Source organism: Triticum aestivum, chromosome 3A (genome assembly GCF_018294505.1).
Source record: "Triticum aestivum cultivar Chinese Spring chromosome 3A, IWGSC CS RefSeq v2.1, whole genome shotgun sequence".
NCBI lineage: Eukaryota > Viridiplantae > Streptophyta > Magnoliopsida > Poales > Poaceae > Triticum > Triticum aestivum.
Window position 1 is genome coordinate 607,103,693 of NC_057800.1, and position 18,566 is coordinate 607,122,258.

The 18,566-nt window shown below is 47.6% G+C and overlaps 1 protein-coding gene across 2 annotated transcripts; it reads right to left on the reverse strand.

Moving 5' to 3' along the window:
- Positions 1–17,423: 17,423 nt before the first annotated feature.
- LOC123058776 (uncharacterized) lies at positions 17,424–18,256 on the reverse strand. 2 transcript variants are annotated; one of them, XM_044481459.1, is made up of 3 exons: positions 18,188–18,256; positions 17,933–18,076; positions 17,425–17,831 (listed from the first exon to the last, which is right to left on the reverse strand). In XM_044481459.1, the coding sequence occupies exons 1-3, from the start codon at positions 18,197–18,199 to the stop codon at positions 17,547–17,549; spliced, it is 441 nt and encodes a 146-aa protein (XP_044337394.1). In that variant the 5' UTR covers positions 18,200–18,256; the 3' UTR covers positions 17,425–17,546. The 2 variants fall into 2 exon arrangements, with proteins under 2 accessions (XP_044337393.1, XP_044337394.1); XM_044481458.1 differs by lacking the exon at positions 18,188–18,256 and having other exon boundaries at positions 17,424–17,831; positions 17,933–18,154.
- Between the last annotated feature and the right edge of the window lie 310 nt (positions 18,257–18,566).

Genomic DNA, 18,566 nt, shown 5'->3' on the forward strand with positions numbered 1-18,566 from the left:
GTCAATATGATGATTCTGCTATAGTTGCTCTAACTGTTTACATTTTATTTCTCAAAGCCGAACATAAAAATTACCTCCTTCGTTTTATAATTCTTGTCGTGGTTTTAGTCAAACAAAAATTATGGAATGAAGAGAGTATTTTGTGCCTCACGGAAAACACTCTGAACAAACAAACAAATAAGAAATCAATGAGATGGCGCATAACAATCTCCCACTCGCGTTGCATTGTGTCCGGGAGAGCAATGTCATTGCGCATTCGCAGGCTCAAGCATGCTACACGGAGAAACTTTATGAGGAATGGTATGGACACCATACTGACTCCCTTATCCCCTCTATCGTAGCAGACATAGTTATTGTTTAATGAAAGTCGACAAACTTAGCAAAAAAAAATCTCCCACTCACACTAATTCAAAACACTTTAGCTAGGTATTTTTAATTTGGGCCAGTCTTTTTTTACCATTGATCGCTGCTCCAAGATGTGTGCTCTTTTTTTTCTGTTGGTGTATTGTCATATTTTGTGCCGAAATGTTTTGACTCACCATTATCTTGGGTCAGTCGATTTTTTATTGGGCTGAAGCCTGTTACACGTTTTCTTATTGGCTTGTTTGTACGCCTTTTCGCTTCTGTTTTTTTCTCTATTTTAGTTGGTTATTTAATGGGTATTTTTGGGATGCTGGGTGAGTGTAAAATGTATACACACAAGTATCATACAATATGTGTCTAAATTATATTGTAGTGTAAAAATTGCACTATTATATGTTTATTTCAGGTGCAATTTCAGCGCAAAGTTGTGTGCAAGTTTTTTTAAGATTTTTTATTTTCTTTATTTTTAAAGGTTAATACCAATGAAAGTAATTCATTGTCCTTTATAGAACTTCATTTATATATTTTTATTTTTATTTTCAGAAAAGGAGGATTTACCTCCGGCCTCTGCACTATTACGATGCATATAGCTATAAACTTCATTTATTTATTCTTTTGTTTCGTTTTGCTTCTTCTTTAAAGGTAATGGCAACGCCACTAATTCATTTCTTCTTAGTAACTTTTTTGACGGAATTCCACTGCTTTATTATTATTTTGCCTATTATAAAAGAAATAAATTCATATGCAAATTGTGTGCAAATATTATCACTATTTATTTTATTTTGCTTCTTTTCATTCTTCTTAAAGAGTAATAGCAATGTCACTAATTCAAGAAACCCTTTTTTGTTTTCAAATTTCACTATTATATGATGATTATTGCACATTAAAATGCAATTTTTGTGTAAATCATGTGCAATTTTTTTTCATTGTTTCATTTTTATTTTCTTCTTCTTAAAGGGTAATACTAATGCCATTAATTCATTCTGTTGTAGAAAACTTCTTTTTTATTCTATCCGGTTTTTATTTTATTTTATTTCCTCTCTAAGTGTATTTTCTATGTAAATTGTGTGCAAATATCATCAATTTTTCATTTGTTTTCTTCTGGAAGGGTAATACCAATGTAACCATCGTTCTTTCACAGAGAACTTCATCAGCCTGATTTTGTTTTACTTTTTATTTCTTTAAAGGTCATAATCAATGCCACTGATTCATTTCTTCTTAGGAATTCTTTGTTGTGAAATTGCACGGTTATATGCTTATTCTTATATCATCAAAAAGCGGAATTTCTGTGAAAATTATATGTGGATTTATTTGTTGTTTTCAAGGGTAAAATCAATGCCACTAATTTATTTTTCCTTATAAAACCTCGGTATTTGATTTTGTTTTATTTTTTATTTTATTATCTCCATACAGGAAACTAGACATATTATACTCCGTATAATACAAGAAGGTTGAAAGGATCGATATGGTTGACTAGAGGGGGGGGGGTGAATAGGCAACTAACAATTTTTAACCTTTTCTTTACCAAATTAAACTTTGCAACAAATAGGTTGTCTAGATGTGCAACTAAGTGAGCAACCTATATGATGCAATATCAACTAGCACGCAAGCAAACAAGAGATGTAACAATAAGTAAGCTTGCGAAAGTAAAGGCACGAAATAACCAATAGTGGAGCCGGTGGAGACAAGGATGTGTTACCGGAGTTCCTTCCTTTTAAAGGGGAGTACGTCTCCGTTAGAGCGGTGTGGAGGCACAATGCTCCCCAAGGAGCCACTAGGGCCACCGTATTCTCCTCACGCCCTCACACGATGCGAGATGCCGTGATTCCACTATTGGTGCCCTTGAAGGTGGCGACCGAACCTTTACAAGCAAGGTTGGGGCAATCTCCACAACAATCAGAGGCTCCCAACAACAACACCACGAAGCTTCACCGCAATGGAGTATGGCTTCGAGGTGACCTCAATCGTCTAGGGTGCTCAACACCCAAGAGTAACAAGATCCGCAAGGGATAAGTGGGGGGAATCAAATATCCTTTGGTGGAAGTGTAGATCGGGCCCTTGTCACCCAATCCCGAGCAAATCAACAAGTTTGATTGGCTAGGGAGAGAGATCGGGCGAAAATGGAGCTTGGAGCAACAATGGAGCTTAGAGGTGGAAGATATAGTCAACTAGAGGTAGAAGACATCCCTTATATAGTCGTGGAAAGAATCCAACCGTTATCCACTAGTTCTTCCCGCGACTCACGGTACTACCGCTCCAAGGAAGCGGTACTACCGCGGCGCCGCGCGGTACTACCGTGGACCACCACGGTACTACCGTGGCAACTGCACAGGCCGGAACAAGCCTGAAGAAGGAGCAGTACTACCGCTTGCGCGGTACTACCGCTCCCCTTGCGGTACTACCGCAAGGCAGGAGGGTCACGGCCTCGGAAGGGCGCGGATGAAATAAAATACATCTGTGCAAACTTCCGCAGAAACTAGGGTGGTGCGAAAACCCGACGCGGTACTACCGCCTGCGAGGCGCGGTACTACCGTGGTCGGCGCGGATGTAAAAATTTCATCCGTGCCTACTACCGTGACACTGCGGTACTAGGCCTATGGGCCACGGTACTACGACTCCAAGGGAGCTGTACTACCGTGGGCCGCCACAGTACTACCGTGCTGGACGAGCGGTACTACCGTGGGCGGCGCGGATGTAAAAAATTACATCCGCCCCTACTACCGCACCGGAGCGGCACTAGGCCAGGGAGCCGCGGTACTACCGCACCAAGGGGCGGTACTACCGTGAAGCGCCGCGGTACTACCGCTTGTACCTGCGGTACTACCGCAAGTACAGCAGTAGTCGCCAGATTTCCACACAACCATGATAACGACGGGTAGCTCCAAAGTGCAAGGAAAGAAGGGACAAGTGTACGTGTGATTCCACCCTACCTTTCCGCCGCGGACCCCCTCTTAATAGTACGACTCTCCTACGACTCAACTCCACCAAGGAGAAACGTAGAACAACGCCGGCTTCAACAGTCTCCGAGGGGCACGGAATCGTCTTGTGCCTAATGATGAGGAGTCTGAGGAACTCAAAGCACACGATTAGTCCGCACGAGCATTGTCATCAATCACCAAAACACTTAGGGAAAGATATGCCCTTACAATCTCCCCCTTTTTGGTGTATTGATGACAACACGGGATTTGCACAAAGATAAGATAATATTAGAGCAGTGGCAAACCACACTTCTCTAAAATATAGACGGGGCTCCCCCTAGATGTGTGCACTTTTAGAAGAATGCTTTGGACTGCATGACACACAAACTAGGATCAACACTCCCCCTATATTTTAGAGACCAAGACAGGATAATAGGCATAGCATAGCAGGAAAGTAGCACAATAACACAAGCTAGCTAGGATAGATAGAGTGCATATGTCTTACACCATATGAGGTAAGAAACCAAGGTTCAAACGAAAGCAGAGAGAACAACTGAAAGCAGCAAACACACGACACACACACTCGCAAATCCCTACACTCTCTCCCCCTTTGGCATCGAGACGCCAAAAAGGCAGAGAGGACACCTAAACACACAAGAGGTGGCTCAAGCAGAGAAGTCGTCCCATGGCTCTTTGTCAGACGCCTCTGCAGCTGGAATGGACTCCTCGACCTCCTCCTCAGAATCAGTCCACCTGAATCCTTGCTTCTCCATCCACTCGGTCTCAGGAGTGATGTGCTCCTCAGACCCGCCAGACACATCCTCGCCATAGAGCTGCAAGACCTTGTTGTGCCGGCGACGACTCTCCTTGGACTCCACGTGAGCCCTGTACTGGCCCTTGGCTTGCATGCAGAAAAGAGACTTCATCTTATCCTTCAACTTCTTGGCCCAAGATGGCCTAGAGTCACTCTGAGAGGGCCTAGCAGAACGGCCCTCGGCGCCAGCAACATCCTCATCAACAGCAGCAGCCCTAGCAGCAGACGCCTCAGCACGGGTAGCGGTGTTAGCCCAGTTGGGTTTGACCCTCAGACAAATGGGCTCGCAGCGAATCCAGTTTGGAGCCAGGAACTCCTCCGCAGGGTACATCTTCTCCCAAGTCTTCGAAATCAGCAGAAACAGGTAGGGCCCATAAATAGGCACCTTGCGGTTGAACACAGCAAACCGAAGCTCACACCACATGATGTGAGAGACATCAAGTGGCTGAGTCTGAGACGAGCGAGCCTCCTGGCAAATAAGCATCATGTCCACCATATAGGCATGAACCTTGTCTTTGTCACCGATGCGGGGGAACAAGGAGTTGCGGAAGATGCGGTACATGATATCCAGAAAGGGGTTGAGAACCAAGATTGTCTTGCTATTGGCGAGCGTCTTCTCAACCATGAACGGGGTGAGCTTGTCCTTGTCAGCAGAGTCAGCATTGCCGTGAGGGCGAACACCAACAGGAGTGTCAAGTCCATCATCAACAACTTGAAGCAAATCCATGAACTCCTTCCAGGTAGCAGACAGCTTGCGGCCATTGGTCATCCAAGTCATCCTCCTTTCATCATTGGTGTGAAAATACACTGAGGCAAAGAACTGACAGATGATCTCAGGGTCATAGTCCAAGTGGAAAGAGAGCACATGCTCAATTCCAAACTGCTCCACCAAGTCTAGAGCTTCCCCAAAGTAGTCACGAAACTTGTCCTTCCTCATGTGGTGCATATCAATCCACTTTACCTCCACATAGGTATTTTGCTTGTTCTTGATGACATCCAAGTAGATCTGGGTTTGGGTCTTGTTCCAGAACAGTTCACACCCTCTAACAGTGGAGCGAGGGGTCGCATAAGGGTGAAGCTGCCTGAGACGGACATACTCTGTAGGGCCTATCTCATCCATACCCCTGGCGGGCTCCTTGTGCTTGCTAGCTGTGGTCTTGACATTTCGCTTGGATGCAGATGATCCCTCGGGAACTTCTCCTGGGTTGCGCAGACGCTTGGAGCCAGTGTCACGAACGGGATTGGCCCGGCGAGAGCCACCACCTAAGACACACACGCAAGACACCAAAACAAAAGGCGAAAAGAATCAATGCAAAGGCCAAAGACAGCACAAGAAATCCATAGAAGATAAACGAGAAAGTTGGCATGCGATAGATGTGAACCACGGTAGATCTGCCATGGTTTGCGGTACTAAAGGCTTAGTACAGCTCCAGACGCGGTAGTACCGTGCGGGGTCACGGTAGTACCGTGGCTGGGGCAGTAGTAAAGTTTTAGTACCACACGATGCGCGGTAGTACCGCACCGTAGGGGCGGTAGTACCATGCGAGCAGTAGTACTGCTCCCTATGGGCGGTAGTACCGCGTCGCGACAGATCTAACAGGATTTGAATCTAAAAAAGAACCGCGAAGCCATGGCGGTGCTACGGAGATCAGATCTAGCGCTAGACAACAATACAAGTGTAAATCCTATGCAATACCACACTCCTTCATCCTAATCTTGCAGAGATTTAATCTAGGAATCTCAAGAACATACAAGCCTCCCCCAAAACCTAGAAGGACCAAACACAAACAAAAAGGAGAAGGAATTGGGGAAAAACCTTGGTCCATAGCAAGAGCACGTGGTGGGGAACGATCCCACCAGACGGAATCACGGGAGGGCAGCCGGTGGAGGAGATCCGGCAACGAACGCCGGCTCCGTTCGTGAGCACGAGAGAGGAAGAGACAACGTGGAGAGAAAGAGGACGAATGGGTATGGGAAGTTAGAACTCCCCCTGCCCGACCTTATCCCCACGCTCTCGAACCGGCACGGTAGTACCGCGGGTCATCGCGGTAGTACCGCCCGGGCGGAAGTACCACACCGAGGCGGTAGTACTGCTCCACCAGGCGGCAGTAAAAAATTACTGCCGCTTGGGGACGGTAGTACCGTGCTCCCATCAGCGGTAGTACCGTGGTTGGCTGCGGTAGAACCGTGGCCGATTGCGGTAGTACCGTGAGCTCACGCCACCGAAGGAAACAAACAAGAGAAAAGAAAACGCCTTTGCACGGAAAAACAGACACAACCCAAAACTACACAAAAAAAAACAAGCACAAACCAAGGAAACAACAGAAAAACCCTAAGCGACAAAACCTCTCGAGGAGAGAGGGCGGTGGACGAAGCCACCTATGTTTGAGTTGGATGGTATGGCACCGCGAAGAATTATCCTTGGGCCCATGACCAAAACTCGTCTTTGAAGCACAAGTACCATCAAAAATGGCTAATGTGAAAGAGGTGATCTATTTATGCATAATGGTGGGAGGGAGAGTTCATTGAGAGAACAGTACTCCCCCTATGTCCATGCCTACACCTAAACTAGACAACAAGTTGAGTGTGGTGGGGGGTGCACGGGTTCAAGTCACATTGCTCAAATCAATGATATTTAGCTCATGCCTTAACTCGCGAAATCTTGCTTCATCCAAGGGCTTCGTGAAAATATCTGCAAGGTTATCATGAGTATTGACATACTTGAGCTCGATCTCCCCTCGCCTAATGTGATCCCGGATGAAGTGATACCGAATCTCAATGTGCTTCGTCTTGAAGTGTCGCACCGGGTTGAGAGAGATCTTGATGGCACTTTCATTGTCACATCAAAGAGGCACTTTGTCACAAATGACGCCGTACTCCTTTAAAGTTTGCCTCATCCATAGGAGTTGAGCACAACAACTACCGACCGCCACATACTCCGCTTCGGTGGACGAGAGAGACACACAACTTTGCTTCTTGGAAGACCAACTTACCAAGGAGCAACCAAGAAATTGGCACCCTCCGGAAGTGGACTTCCTATCCACTTTGTCTCCCGCCCAATCGGAATCCGTGAAACCTTCAAGCTTGAAGTTTGCTCCTCTTGGGTACCATAAGCCAAAGTTTGGGGTATGAGCCAAATATCGAAAGATTCGCTTTACCGCCACAAAGTGACTTTCCTTTGGTGCGGCTTGAAAACGTGCACACATTCCCACACTCAACATGATATCCGGTCTAGATGCACAAAGGTAAAGCAAGGAGCCAATCATGGAGCGATATACCTTTTGATCCACCGCTTTACCATTGGGATCGATGTCAAGTTGGCACTTGGTAGGCATTGGTGTAGTAGCCGGCTTGACATCACTTAGCTTGAATCTTTTAAGCATGTCTTGAGTGTATTTGGCTTGGTTGATGAAGGTTCCTTCTCTTCTTTGTTTGATGTCGAAACCAAGGAAGAACTACAACTCTCCCATCGAAGACATCTTAAACTTGGATGTCATGAGAGCGGCAAATTCTTCATTGAAAGCTTTGTTAGGAGAACCAAAGATAATATCATCAACATATAGTTGGCATACAAACAACTCCCCGTTGACCTTCTTAGTAAAAAGAGTGGGGTCGATTAGCCCTACTTCAAAACCACGATCTTGTAGCAACTCGGTAAGGTGGTCATACCACACACGTGGGGCTTGTTTAAGGCCATAGAGTGCCTTATAGAGTTGATACACATGATTCGGAAAGTAGGGATCCTCGAACCCGGGGGGTTGTTTGACATAGACCAACTCATTAATAGGACCATTAAGAAAAGCACTTTTCACATCCATTTGTTGCAACTTAAAGATGTGATGGGAAGCATAAGCAATCAACAAACGAATGGATTCAAGACAAGCAACGGGAGCAAAGGTTTCACCGTAGTCGATACCCTCGACTTAGGAGTAGCCTTGTGCTACCAATCTCGCCTTGTTGCGAATGATGTTCCCATGAGCATCTTGCTTGTTCTTGAAGATCCACTTGGTTCCAATGACGTTGTGGTTCCCGGACGGTCTTGGCACCAATCTTCACACCTTGTTGTACTCGAAGTTGTTGAGTTCTTCATGCATGGAATTGAGCCAATCCGAGTCTTCGAGCGCCTCATAGACCTTTTGGGGTTCGACACAAGAGACAAACGCGTGATGTTCACAATAGTTTGCCAATTGTCTATGAGTGCTTACCCCCTTTCTTAGGCTTCCAACCACATTTTCCATGAGATGGCCTTGGGTGGTGAGTTTGGAGGCAATCTTCGCGGCACGACGCTCTAATTCCTCCTCGGGTGTGGAAGGAGGAGGGTTGACTTGATGATCTTGAGTGCCGTCTTGAGCTTGTTCTTGACCTTGAGGTTGATCTTGGTCTTGAACTCGCTCGAGGGGAAGAACTTGACCTTGGGAATCAATTAGTGATTCATCACCGTCTTGAGGTGGATCTTGCCCTTGGTCTTGTTCACGAGGTTGAGGGCCTTCACTTTGTTCTTCGGAAGCGTGTGGGTCTTGATGAGGTGATGGCTCTACTAGAGTAGAGCATTGTCCTTCTCCTTCGGCCACAAGGGGTTCCTCAATGGGTAGGATTTGACCAATACCCATTCTTCTTATGGCTTGGGGAGGAATTTCATCACCTATATCACAAGTACCACTTTGCTCCACTTGGGAGCCGTTATTTTCGTCAAACTCCACGTTACACGTCTCCTCGATGAGTCCAGTGGACTTGTTGAGGACACGGTAAGCATGAGAGTTTGTAGCATAACCAACAAATATGCCCTCATGAGCTCTAGCCTCAAATTTAGACAACCGAACACCTTTCTTGAGAATGAAACACTTACAACCGAACACCCGGAAGTACTTGAGGTTGGGCTTGTTGCCGGTGAGGATCTCATAAGGAGTCTTGTTCAAGCCTTTGCGAAGATAGAGCCGATTGGATGCATGACATGCGGTGTTGATGGCTTCGGCCCAAAAGTTGTACGGAGACTTGAACTCCACCATCATGGTCCTTGCCGCATCCATCAACGTCCGGTTCTTCCTCTCCGCAACACCATTTTGTTGAGGGGTATAAGGTGCCGCATATTGATGCTTGATCCCCTCATCACTAAGAAACTCATCCAAGGTGTAGTTCTTGAACTCAGTGCCGTTGTCGCTTCTTATAGTCAAGATCTTTGCATCATGTTGACGTTGAGCTTCATTTGCAAAGTTGATGACGGCTTGTTGGGTCTCACTTTTCCTCTTGAAGAAGTATACCCAAGTGTATCTTGAATAATCATCCACAATCACCAAGCAATACTTTCTTCCTCCAAGACTATCAAAAGATGGAGGCCCGAAGAGATCCATGTGAAGGAGCTCCAAGGGTCTCTTCGAGTAGATGATGGTTGAGGGAGGGTGAGCCTTTTCATGAAGCTTTCCTTCGATACAAGCACTGCAAGCACGATCTTTGGCAAACTTAACATTTGTTAGTCCACGAACATGGTCCCCCTTGAGAAGACTTTGCAAAGATCTCATATTGACGTGGGCTAAACGGCGATGCCAAAGCCATCCCACGTCAACTTTAGCCATTAGGCATGTCGCGGTCTTAGTAGGTTGCTCCGAAAAGTTAACCACATAGAGACCGTTCTCGACATGCCCAACGAAGGCTACTTTAAGAGTCTTGCTCCACAAGAGGGCCACGGTATCAATATCAAAGAATGTGGCAAAGCCCATGAGTGCAAGTTGACGAACGGAAAGTAAATTAAATGCAAGGGACTCAACAAGCATCACTTTCTCGATCGTTAGATCATGAGAAATGACAACCTTGCCGAGACCCAATACCTTAGAATGTGATGCATCACCCCACTCGACATTGGTGGGCATAGATGGAATCTCTTGCACGTCCACCACCAAGTCCTTGCTCCCGGTCATATGATTTGTTGCTCCACTATCGAGCAACCATGATCCCCCACCGGAAGCAAACACCTACACGAGATCAATGCTTGGTTTTAGGTACCCATTTTGTAATGGGTCCTTTGATGTTAGTAACAAGGGTCTTGGGAACCCAAATAGACCATTCAATGTATTCATACGAGGAACCAACAAATTTAGCATAAACATGTCCATCACTAGCACGGCACAACACAGATGAAGGGTTAAAGTCGCCGGCTTTGTTTGAGGAAATGTTCTTGCCCTTTTGGACATCAACTTCCTTCACTTTCTCCTTCTTCTTCTTAGAAGTACCCTCTCCCTCTTTCACGAACGTTTGTTTGAGGGGAGGAGGACGATTGGCCTTATTGTTCTTCTTCTTCTTGCTCTTGGACTTGGGTGCAAACCCAATTCCTTCTTTGCCCACAACTTCCTTTTGGTTGCTCAAAAGGTCGTTGAGGGTTTTCTCACCTTGAATACAAGTCACAAGGCCCTTCTCAATTTGTTCCTTCAACTTGGCATTTTCCTCCACAAGATACACATGCTCACAACAAGGGTTAGTAGCACGTGCATTATCAATTGATACCATATGAGGAAAGGTGGCCTTTTCCTTGATTAGCTTAACTTGGAGTTGAGCATGAGACTCCTTGAGGCTAGCATGAGTACCCTTCAAGACCTTGTGGGCCTTGTCAAGTATCTCAAACTCCTCTTTGAGTCTAGCATGATCAACCCCAAGTTTAGCCTTCTCGGAGGTTAGCACACGAGACATGACAAGAGCATGATCAAGATCTTTCTTTAACTTAGCATGGTCATCATTGTGTGACTCCTCGAGAGTCAAACGATGCACACGCTCTTCCTCAAGAGCATTAGAGAGATCCGATATCTCACGGCATAGTCACGACTATGACCTTCCATCTTGGAGATGGTTTCTTCGTGAGCCTCGATCATGTCATTGGCCTCACCAAGTTGTTCCAAGAGAGCAACAAAGTGCTTCTTGGACTTTCCCTTGAGCTTACTCATAAAAGACTCAAATTCATTCACTTCCTCATTAGACTCAACATGTCCATCAATGCAATCCTCCACGGAGGGATTAGTAATGATGGTGGTTGTGATGTTGGGGGTTACCTTGTTTGAAGCCTTAGCCATGAGGCATCTAGCGGTGATGTTTTCGTTGGGTGATTCGAAGAGAGACACCCGGGGAGTAGCAATGGCAATGGATGCCATGGCCGTTGCTTCTTCATTCTCATCATCATCGTCATCCTCTTGGTATTCTTCTTGAACCACCAACCCACGCGTGGGAGTCTTCTTGGCGAAGTTGTTCTTGTTGGGGAAGTACTTGGCTTTGTCTTTTCGAATGAACTTGCCACCATTGTCTTCCCGCTTCTCGTAAGGACAATCCGCAACGAAATGGCTCACATTGCCACAGTTGAAACAAGTTCTCACTCGTTGCTTGCCCTTGACGCCACTTGAGTTGTTCTTGTTGAAGTTGGGTCTTGAGCTCTTCTTGCTCCAAAATTGTCTTCAAGCAAGGGCCATGTGCTCATGGTAGTCAAACTTGGTGTCTTCGGGGTTGCTTTCCTCATCCTCCACTTCTTCCTCTTCTTCCACAATAACCTTGGCCTTCAAGGCAATGTTAGGCTTCTTTACTCTTTGAGAACGAAGTACCGCATTGTCGGCGGCCTTGTCCAAGATGCTCATTGCAACGAACTCATCCAACACTTCACTTGAGGTCATGGTGTGGAAGTCCGGTCGTTGACGAATGACGGAGGACATGGCTTTGTTGTAGGGCATCATGGCCTTGAGGAACTTCCGCTTGATCCAATTGTCATCCGTGTCCTTGCTTCCATGATCTCGGAGTGCCACCGCGAGTTGGTCACTCTTCGAAAGAGCTCACGAGGTTCTTCGTCTTCTTTCATTGCAAACTCATCGGCTTCATCTTGCACCACTTCATAGTTGGACCGTTGAATGCTAGCACTTCCACGATAGAGACCCTCGACACATTTCCATGCTTCTTTAGCCACGACATGGGGTCGAAGGTGAGGGAGATCTTCGGGGAGGATTGCATCTTGGATGATGAAGAGAGCACTCTCATTGAATTGATTGTCCACGGCTTCTCGGGGGGTGAAGTTGCTTGGGTCATGAGGATAAAAACCTTCTTCAATGATTCTCCAAAGGTTAGTGATCACATGTTTCAAATGACGCTTAAAGCGATAGACCCAATTATCAAAATCTTCATGTTTCTCATATTTAGGAGGTGGACCGGCATGATTCAAATGAGTGGAGGGGATAGGCCCTCCATAAACCGGGGGTTCCACATGGGCAAAGATGCCGGTGCCATTTCTACCACTAGTAGAAGGACTCTTTTCATTGTTAGCTTCCCCTTTGTCGGAGATAGCATCCGTCACCTTGTTAGTAGGATCACCCGCTTTCATAGGTGCGGTAGATAGTTTGAGTCCCTCTAGGAAATCATTAAACATGCTTTTAACCTCGGCCGTCATGGAGGTTTTCAATGTGTCTAAAGCCACATTGAACTCCTCACGAGAGACCGAGGTTCCCCCTTCGGCCGAAGATGAGATGGGATTCACACCGAAGTGTTCCTCCGCACCATCGTTGGTGTCAACCATACTCTTCGGACGGCAAAGTCCTTAATAAAGAGACGAGGCTCTGATACCAATTGAAAGGATCAATATGGTTGACCAGAGGGGGGGGGGGTGAATAGGCAACTAACAATTTTTAACCTTTTCTTTACCAAATTAAACTTTGCAACAAATAGGTTGTCTAGATGTGCAACTAAGTGAGCAACCTATATGATGCAATATCAACTAGCACGCAAGCAAACAAGAGATGTAACAATAAGTAAGCTTGCGAAAGTAAAGGCACGAAATAACCAATAGTGGAGCCGGTGGAGACAAGGATGTGTTACCGGAGTTCCTTCCTTTTAAAGGGAAGTACGTCTCCATTAGAGCGGTGTGGAGGCACAATGCTCCCCAAGGAGCCACTAGGGCCACCGTACTCTCCTCACGCCCTCACACGATGCGAGATGCCGTGATTCCACTATTGGTGCCCTTGAAGGCGGCGACCGAACCTTTACAAGCAAGGTTGGGGCAATCTCCACAACAATCGGAGGCTCCCAACAACAACACCACGAAGCTTCACCGCAATGGAGTATGGCTTCGAGGTGACCTCAATCGTCTAGGGTGCTCAACACCCAAGAGTAACAAGATCCGCAAGGGATAAGTGGGGGGAATCAAATATCCTTTGGTGGAAGTGTAGATCGGGCCCTTGTCACCCAATCCCGAGCAAATCAACAAGTTTGATTGGCTAGGGAGAGAGATCGGGCGAAAATGGAGCTTGGAGCAACAATGGAGCTTAGAGGTGGAAGATATAGTCAACTAGAGGTAGAAGACATCCCTTATATAGTCGTGGAAAGAATCCAACCGTTATCCACTAGTTCTTCCCGCGACTCACGGTACTACCGCTCCAAGGAAGCGGTACTACCGCGGCGCCGCGCGGTACTACTGTGGACCACCACGGTACTACCGTGGCAACTGCACAGGCCGGAACAAGCCTGAAGAAGGAGCAGTACTACCGCTTGCGCGGTACTACCGCTCCCCTTGCGGTACTACCGCAAGGCAGGAGGGTCACGACCTCGGAAGGGCGCGGATGAAATAAAATACATCCGTGCAAACTTCCGCAGAAACTAGGGTGGTGCGAAAACCCGACGCGGTACTACCGCCTGCGAGGCGCGGTACTACCGTGGTTGGCGCGGATGTAAAAAATTTCATCCGCGCCTACTACCGTGACACTGCGGTACTAGGCCTATGGGCCACGGTACTACGACTCCAAGGGAGTTGTACTACCGTGGGCCGCCACAGTACTACCGTGCTGGACGAGCGGTACTACCGTGGGCGGCGTGGATGTAAAAAATTACATCCGCCCCTACTACCGCACCGGAGCGGCACTAGGCCAGGGAGCCGCGGTACTACCGCACCAAGGGGCGGTACTACCGTGAAGCGCCGCGGTACTACCGCTTGTACCTGCGGTACTACCGCAAGTACAGCAGTAGTCGCCAGATTTCCACACAACCAAGATAACGACGGGTAGCTCCAAAGTGCAAGGAAAGGAGGGACAAGTGTACGTGTGATTCCACCCTACCTTTCCGCCGCGGACCCCCTCTTAATAGTACGGCTCTCCTACGACTCAACTCCACCAAGGAGAAACGTAGAACAACGCCGGCTTCAACAGTCTCCGAGGGGCACGGAATCGTCTTGTGCCTAATGATGAGGAGTCTGAGGAACTCAAAGCACACGATTAGTCCGCACGAGCATTGTCATCAATCACCAAAACACTTAGGGAAAGATATGCCCTTACAAAGGTTAGTTGTACTCTAACTCCATATATACATACACATACCTATGCCTTTCCTCATCATTCTCATGTGAAGATTAATTAAACTCTAAGTCCATGTATATACACATATCTTGTACTGTAATTAAGCTGCATTGGATCGATGGATCGGAACTTACACATAGAAGACATATATGAACTCCAACACTTGTTTGTAGTTTTTAGGATCTGTTCAACAAAAATATACTACTATTATAGCTAGCTAGCTTGTACTATGAGTCTCTATTTCTAATAGAGCAGTTGGTATTCTCGCTTTCAGGGTTTTTTTCGTCCCATCTTTTATGGTTTTTTTGGTACCGCCTCCCACCTTCTCTGGGTTTTTTTGTAGATTTTTTTTCGTTCCCTTCCCCCACTTTATCGGTTTATTTTTGCGTTACCCTCTCACACAACGAAAGAAATCTGAACAGATCAGAACTTTCAATACTGGCACAAGTTATTTAGTAATATAGAATCAATCACGAACAATCTCTAAAGATTAAATCTAAATTAATTAACCTTACCTTAAATCACTCAATCACATTAATTAGAAAACAAATATTTGATTTTCAGAAAAATCGCTCAATCACATTAACCTTACCTTAACTCACGGATGGTAATCAATCTCCAAACAAAGGAAACAATACATCGAGGGAGCAGTAAATAAACTCTCTTTTTTATGACATGTATATGATCTTCCCTTCCCTCTTCGTCGTCGAGCGTTCTTGATTCTCGAGGTCGATGCTTGGGCTGTGTCACTGGATCGCGACGGTGCCGGAGGACGAGGACGGCGAGGCCTGGTGCCGCGGCACCCGTTGGCCGCGGCCGGTGAAGGGGACGAAGAAGGGCGGCTTCCTTGGCCCTGGCTGTGGCCGTGGCCCTAGGAGTTGGTGAGGTGGAAGCGGCACTTGAAGGACCCGGCGTGGGTGGCCGGCGCGCAGACGCACTTGGAAGCGGGCCCGTGGCCCGTGCCGGACGGCGCCGACGCTGACCCGGGCCACCTTCTCAGCGTATTCTTGGAGCTGTGGCTGACCAATTTACATGAAATTAATTCCCTCAGTTTTGGTGGCAAATATAATACACATAATCCATATTGTTATGCACTAGTGTGTGTGTGTGAAATAGATGGATTATGGTCTCGTATCCAATAAAATGGATATGTGTGTGTGTTAGAGAGGGAGAGGGAGAGGGGGAGAGAGAGTGAGGAAGAGGGAGGGAGAGTGTGTGTGTGTAAGGATTTGATGGTAAAAAAGGTCACCAATGTCATTTGATATGTATGAGAATATTAATATTGAACTCTTAAAGTTAATGTGGCACTGTTGCAACGCACGGGCGTTCTTCTAGTAGTAGTAGTATACTAGTATTTTGCATCGAGGCAGATTTTGGATGACATTTCATATCCCAGTCATGTGCGACAAAAAGTTAGACAACGGCTCAGCTTATTCCGGCGGCGCGTCATGCTGAGGAGGGCAACAGAGGAGGAGCGCACGCCCAACTTCCTACTCCCTCCGGTCCTTTTTAGTTCGTATATAAAATTTGACTGAAGTCAAGCCTCATAAAGTTTGATCAACTTTATAGAAAAAAGTACCAACATTTACAATCTGAAATCAATACCAATAAATGTGTCATGACTTAAAGTTTCATATTGTATAACTTTAGCATGGCACATGTTGATATTGGACTAAACTTTAGTCACATCTCTTGCCTTGCATGAATGGACTATATGGACCTATATGATTTATTAGGAATTCTGAAATAATGATTCGGCTGGCTTGAAATAGATCACCTGGCCTCTAGGCACGCCCAAATCAAAAGGAGCAACATTGCAACAACATGTCCCTAAGCGCAATACCTGAGCATCAAGAACAAGATGGGGCTGCTCAACCCAAATAGAAAAGAATCAGCCTACCCCTATGATGTTTTGCAATCCGTTGGCCCCAGCACGAGCCCAAAGAAGAGCCTCCTGGCGGATGGTCTTGAACATGCTGGTGATGGAATGGCGTAGCCCGTCGAAGACGCAACTGTTCCGATGCTTTCAAAGCTCCCAAGATGTGAGCATAACAAGAATGTTGAAGCCTTTGCGAGCGCTCGCAGGAAGCAGGTCACGGGATTGTTCCCACCAACGGGTAAAATCCACATCAAGGCGCGGCAGGAGGATGTGCAGCTGACACCAGTTGAGGACCTCGAACCAGATTTGTCTGGAGAAGGTGCAGCGGGCCAGGATGTGTTGGATGCACTCGAACTCTTGGTCACAAAGCAGGCAAGAATCATCGTGCGGGAGGTTGTGACGCGCAAGCCTGGCCGCCGTCCAGCAGCGGTCAAGGACAGCGAGCCAGAGGAACACCTTCATCCGGAGAGGTGCCCAAGATTTTCATATGAGGCGCCAATGGGGGTCACGGATGGAGCCAGCAAACATCTGCTCGTAGCAGGACTTGGCCAAGTAGTGGCCAGAGTCGGTCCAGTGCCAACGGATCGCGTCTGGGGAGACTGAAAGGTGAACGAGCTGCACCTGACGTCAGAGCTCGACATATTGAAGAAGCGCCAAAGGACCAAGGGCGCCCTTGATGCCTTGTACCCACGCCCGCTGGTGCATGCCGTCGTGCACCAGGCGGTTTTTGCGACGACGGCGAGGGACCAGATCAAAGACCAGGGCGATCTCCGCCACCGTCCTACCGTTGATCCAGTGGTCCGTCTAGAATTTGCACGACAGGCCATTACTGATGGCCTAAGTTGTGGACGCGTGAAACATCGCGGCAGCCTCGGGGTCAGAGGGGAGATGGAGGTGTTGCCATGGCCTCGCAGCGTTCGCGCGCTGGAGCCAGAGCCAACAGACGCTGAGCGCAATCCCAGCCCTGTGCAGATCACGGACGCCCAGACCGCCGAAAGAAAGCGGCCGGCACACTCTGCCAAGCAAACAGGACAATGGCCACCACGGGCGCCTTTGCGCCGTTTATCCGTGTACATCCCTAAGTGTAATGTTCGGAACTCTGTTTGTTTCTACCTATTGATGAATGATATGTAAGCTTTGCGTTTACGCGAAAAAAAACATGTCCCTCAAAAAAGAAGAAAAATGAGCGACAACATGCAAATCTTTTTTTTTTAAGAATAACAACATGCAAATCTTATTCCTCCGTCGGTTGCATCGTGGATACAGGCTCGTCAGTCACGGTTCCACGGAAGCATCCTGTGGAGATGGCCACTGCTCCCGCTAGCCCTCCTCTCCATCTCGAGGAACTGGCCGAGCGACGGCGCCGCGCCGCCGCCGTTCTCCAGGTGGCTCCGGAGGCAGAGCGAGAGCAGCAGCGCCCGCAGCCTGCCGCTCCTGCTCGCCCTCTCGCCCCGGCGCCTGCTGCGCCGGCTCTCCATAGCGTCCACCAGGCCGATCAGGGCCGCCAGCGTGATGCCGCCGCCGCCGCCGCCAGCGCGCGGCAAAGACCACGCCGACTGCAGCATACAAAGTATAAGCAGGAACATCAAATCAAGCTGACCTACACTGACACTGTTATATTGCAGACAGATAGTAGGAGGAGTTGATCGATTCTGACCTCTGTGTCCAGATCAGACGAAGCGACGGACGAGACGCAGTGGGACGGGGTGAATGCCGCGGTGGAGGAGGAGGAGCCGACGCTCCTGACCGCCCCGGCTCCCGGATTCAGGGTGCCCAGGCCCAGTCCAAGAGGCCAGCCGTCCTGCCATACCTCCCAGTCAAGAATCATAAATTTGTCACTATCTTTGGATGGTTAGTGCAAAGTGTAAGGAAAACAGGGAACTGTAAGTAGGACAGGCTTAGGCAGGCGCACCTCATGGTCCATGAGCTGATGAGCAGAGCAGAGCTCTCCGTATCAAGAGCAGGAGAAGATCAGATCACCAGTAACAGTAAGGAGGCGAGCAGAGATGTGGTTAAGGTTATATGGTATGGACAAAGGCAATGGTGGTAACACGTGAAAAAGCTAAACGATGGTCAGTAGAAAAGTTATTTGACTGGCCTCGAGGCAGATAAGGTATTCCAATGCTGCTGCGAGAGAGGTCTCGTCTGCAATCCAACGGCATGGGCGCAGCGCATTGCCATGCCAGTCTTTGCAGCGGTCAAGAGGAAGGGCGACTGTGGCAGAGGGTACATAGGATAATCCAGGAAACCTAGAAAGACGGTAAGAATCATTGACGGTGTCAGCGGACCAA